The sequence below is a fragment of the Macrobrachium nipponense genome, chromosome 3 (assembly GCF_015104395.2).
Source record: "Macrobrachium nipponense isolate FS-2020 chromosome 3, ASM1510439v2, whole genome shotgun sequence".
In the NCBI taxonomy this organism is placed as follows: domain Eukaryota; kingdom Metazoa; phylum Arthropoda; class Malacostraca; order Decapoda; family Palaemonidae; genus Macrobrachium; species Macrobrachium nipponense.
Genome location: NC_087202.1, coordinates 105,448,712 through 105,453,711, shown reverse-complemented (window position 1 = coordinate 105,453,711; position 5,000 = coordinate 105,448,712). Strand labels below are relative to the sequence as shown.

General features: G+C 40.1%; 1 protein-coding gene across 1 annotated transcript in view; it reads left to right on the top strand.

Moving 5' to 3' along the window:
* The first annotated feature begins 1,742 nt into the window (after positions 1–1,742).
* The window catches only part of LOC135222095 (carbonic anhydrase-related protein 10-like), a 43,275-nt gene continuing 40,017 nt past the window's right edge, over positions 1,743–5,000 (top strand). Inside the window, exon 1 of the mRNA XM_064260267.1 lies at positions 1,743–1,770. Coding sequence (XP_064116337.1) covers positions 1,743–1,770 — 28 coding nt within the window. The remainder of the gene's footprint in view (positions 1,771–5,000) is intronic.

Here is a 5,000-nt window from a genome sequence, read left to right as displayed (position 1 = left end):
AAAGTCCCGATCGCTGACGTGTTGTCCTCTCTAAGTTGAAACCATATGAAGAACATTTTCCTCTCGTCATTGTTTGTTTGTTTGTTTGCTTGGTGTTTTTACGTTGCATGGAACCGATGGTTATTTAGCAACGGGACCAACGGCTTTACGTGACTTCCAAACCACGTCGAGAGTGAACTTCTATCACCAGATATACACATCTCTCACTCCTCAGTGAATGCCCGAGAATCAAACTCGCAGCCACCGAGGAGGCAGGCCAAGACCATACTGATCACGCCACAGAGACACTCCTCTTGTCATTGACAAAACACTAAAACTAATCAACCTCTATGTAACTAACAACGTGTTTTCTTTCATTGGTAATTTTTACAAACAAAAATTTGGCTGTAGAATGGGCAGTCTCCTATCAAACCTCGCAACATGATCTGGCTTAGATACGTAGATGATATTTTCACTTACTGAGGTAATAGCTGGGGAGATTGCAGTGAATTTTTTTACAGACTAAATTCGGTAGTTCAGACTATAAAATCTAAGTACTCTAATCATAAGAGAACAGAATGGATATGCTTTCACATTATACAGGAAATCAACCTTCGATGTTTCTTTTATTAATTTCAAGCTACCACGGTGTCTCCGTAAAGATCATGTTTGGGGGAAACCTATTCGTCAGCAGGCTTAGAATATGTTCAAATGGATACGTAAGTAAGTAAAGAATTCAACACGATTCCCCAACACTTAATGCTACTGCTCTACTCACCATAAATTATCACATTGTAAAAAACACAGAAGACATCGTAAAAAACACAGAGATAATTGGAAGAGCCTCCGATCAGCTACGCCTACGCCTCCTTGAGGCGTTATTCATCCTTGAGCAAAAACCCTTCCTAAATACGACACAGGAACCCTTCCTGCTGCCCACCTGTGTAAGGAAGACCCAGCCCCCCTTCCAGACGATAACACCAGCGCCCAGGACGGGACCAATATCGAAGAGGTTGGAAGAAATACCAGGAGTTGTCACCACGGTCACAGCCAATGAAAACCCGGCTCCAGGTGACGCAACACACCTGAGAAGGTCAACGCGCCTCGAGAGTTTCCGACGCCTGGCCGCCAGCCAATGAAAAGTCGAACACCCTCTGGGTCCTGCAGGAGCATCCGTGAGCGCCCGCACGACACCGAGATTCAGTCCTCCAGCAACCATCGCTGTGACCATGACCTGGCAGATCTGGGCGAAACGTCAGAGAGAGAGAGAGAGAGAGAGAGAGAGAGAGAGAGAGAGAGAGAAACTTGTAGTAGTAATATATGTATATAGCAGCAATAAAGATAATTCAATATGACTACACCGGATTTGACGATCCCCATTGGCACGTTGCTTGCCAGTTTCAGCAACATTGAGAAATCCTTAATAAGGAAAATAGAAAAAACTCTATACAAAATTAATGGAGCTGATGCAGCAATCCTTTTCAACAAGACTTGTTTAAAAGAGGGTCTACTCCCAAGATATATATATTATATATATATATATATATATTACATAAATGGATGTATGTATGTGCCACATACAATTTGACACGCACTGAGCAATTTCAACCAAACTTGTTATAAACAAGTGGGGGTAAGACATCACTAGCACCAAATGGGGGTGGTATGTGAAAGGGGTGAAAAGTAAAAATAACTGAAGACGGCAAATATAAGTGTCTAAGCCATAGCTTTTGAGGTCGCTGAGATGAACAGAGACTCTATCAATGCCCTTTAAGTCCAAGTTCAGCCCAGGTATGAAGGTGGGGTGAGAAGGGGTTGAAAGGGGGTGACATGTAAAAATAACTGAAAATGAAAGCTATTAGTATATCATAGTTTCCAAGCTCGCTGAGATGAATAGTGATCCTCCCAATGTCCTCTAAGTCTAACTTCAGCCCCAATAGGAGAGGGGTGGGAAGATGGTGACAACTTAAAATAACCAAAAACTACAGATATCGGTGTCTAATCCATAGCTTTTGAGGTTGCAGAGATGAATAGTGACATTCATAATGCCCTTTAAGTCCAAGTTCAGCCCCATCAGGAAGGGAGGGGGGTGAGAAGGGGTGAAAAATAAAATGTCATAAATGGTGGATATTAGTGTCTAATCCATAGCTTTTGAGGTTGCTGGGATGAATAGAGACACTCCCAATGCCCTTCAAGTCCAAGTACAGCCCCAGTAGGAATGGCGTGGGGGGCGGGGGGTGAGAAGTGGTGAAATATGAAATGCCAGAAGTGGTAGACACTGCAACTGAAGCAACTTTTTTAACAGGAAAAGAAGAAAGAGAGAGAGAAGAGAGAGAGAGAGACGAGAGGAGAGAGAGAGAGAGAGAGAGAGAGAGCCATTCAGAGTTATCACGCGCAGCGTCGGGTGGGTCACTTAGTATATATACACACACACACACACATATATATATATATATATATATATATATATATAATATGATATATTTTTATATATATATTATATACATATATATATATAGATATATATATATATATATATATATTATTAAAAAAAAATTATCTATAGCAGTTTATATATATATATATATCCACTGATTCTGGTCAAAAGATGCACCAATGTTGGTTGCTCTCACACAGCACCAAGTGTCCACGTTTTTTGTTTGTATCTGCATCTGCATCTAGGGGTAATAAATCGTTCGTTTAGAATTACTGCTATCTACCCCGGGGACAGCCACCTCCCCTAACCTTTTTTTTTAATGTCAACGCAGCATATTGGTATGTGAAGTGAATTGTAACCTGGTATGTACTTTTGGGCGTACGAAACGTTCCCAGGGATGGGACTCACTGCCTCGACGCATTTTTAACCTAATAAAAAGATATCAGAGGATTTTAGGAAGTTAAACACGTCTGTATTCAATCTTACAGGTCGACTATATTCCCAAAACTTTCTTGCTAGTCAGATTCACCCATCACAAATGCTTCCTGCAAAGTATTCTACCGTACAGTTCAACTGAAAACATCTCCATCAATCACGCGTGAAATATGACCTTTGTTTTTTTTCTTCTTCTTTTTTTTACAGAAATCACTCCATTGAAAGACAGAATTATATTTCCCAATTTCGCGTCCTGCTCAGATTGCTATTCTGACTACAGCTATTGTAGGTCTGGAACCCCATTAAACGGCGGCTCTCTATCGCCGAATGGAAAGTCGAGAACCATTAGACTAAGAGATTTATAGCCTCAACCTTCGCTAGACAAAGAAGTGGCAAGAGGAGAAAAAAATCTAAAAAAAAAGGTCCTTGACATTCATAGAAATGGATCCCTGGGGTGCCTTTCCCAAGGAGGCAGCTTCGGAAAATGTAAATTCCGCGACCAAATAGATGTGCCGCTCTATGTATGGTCAGCTGGTATAGCGGTTGGCGTTGTGGCATGCCGCTCAAATGTCGCCGGTTTGTGTCTCCCCCGAGCCGATGAAAAATCACTGGCTCTATATCATGATCAGTTACTGCTGCAGTGTAGTTCCTTGTTGGACGAATCGATAACGTTCTCGACTGCCGATCTCAGGGCCCGGGTTTGATTCCCCACTCTGCCAACAAGGAATCAGAGGAATTTATTTCTGTTGATAGAAATTCATTTCTCGACGCGGGTCGGATCTCACAATAAGCTGTAGGTCCCGTTGCTAAGTAACCAACTGGTTGCTAGCTACGTAAGTAAAAATCTAATCCTTCGGGCCAGCCCTTGAAGAGCTGTAAATCAGCTCAGTGGTCTGGTTCAACTAAGATAAACTTAACTGCTGCAGTCTGGGGTCTGTGGTGGGAGGTTGAAACCAGCATTCCTTGGAAAGCGTGAATTTCAGGTCAATGGCTCCTTTGGAGTGCTTGTTCCATGTGGATAGGTTTCATCTGTTGAAAAAATAACAATAATAATAGGTTTTATTGAAAATAATGGTTATTTCAGCCGCGTTTATTTTGTATAGAAACTTCCATACAAAATAAACGCGGCTGAAATAGCCATTATTTTCAATAAACCCTGTATTAATGAAGGTCTTCTTCCAGCATATATATACAATAATAATAATATGGAAACAAATTTGGTATGTCGACTTCGTGCTGGGTTATTTGAAGGCTGGGACACCTATTCTTCCTCTCGTTCAACAAGAACAAGTTAAAAAAATAAATAAGCGTCTAACAATAAATAAAAAAAAACAAGAAATTTTTCTCTTTTATTAACTACCAAGAACTTTCTGTATCACAACAGTTAATATCAACGTCTTAAATTGCTTCTCACATATATGAAGATATTAAAAGCAGAGGATCGACAAGAAAATAAGAAAGTAAAGATACTGTTATTAAATGGCAACAGTTAATATAAAAAAATTTCTTCTCAACTATATATGAATATAAAGGACAGAGGAAGAATTAAATCTAAACATTAATTTCTAATGTTTTGAAACGTTTTAGCTTCCGAGTTATCATGAAATAATTTCACCTTTGATAAACCATAGAGGCAGATTCACTATTATTAAACAGATGAACCTTACACATACTCAGCATGCCTATAGAGGCCATCAACTTAAAATCCAACCTTCCAAAGAATACACAGTTCATTTGAAAAAAATAACATAAGGTTATAGGAAAAACAGAAAGACTTCCAACTTATATTAAAAGTCTCTCTCTCTCTCTCTCTCTCTCTCTCTCTCTCTCTCTCTCTCTCTCTCTCTCTCTCTCGATAAAAATTCTAAGTACATCTCAGGCAAAAGAGAATTCCTTATTCAAGTCCTCTCTCTCTCTCTCTCTCTCTCTCTCTCTCTCTCTCTCTCTCTCTCTCTCTCTCTCTCTCTCGATAAAAATTCGAATTACATCTCTGGCAAAAGAGAATTCCTTATTCAAGTCCTCTCTCTCTCTCTCGATAACAGATAACAGACCCACGTATATACATCACTGGCAAAATGAAATACCTTATTCAAGCTCTCTCTCTCTCTCTCTCTCGTCTCTCTCTCTCTCTCTCTCTCTCTCTCTCTCT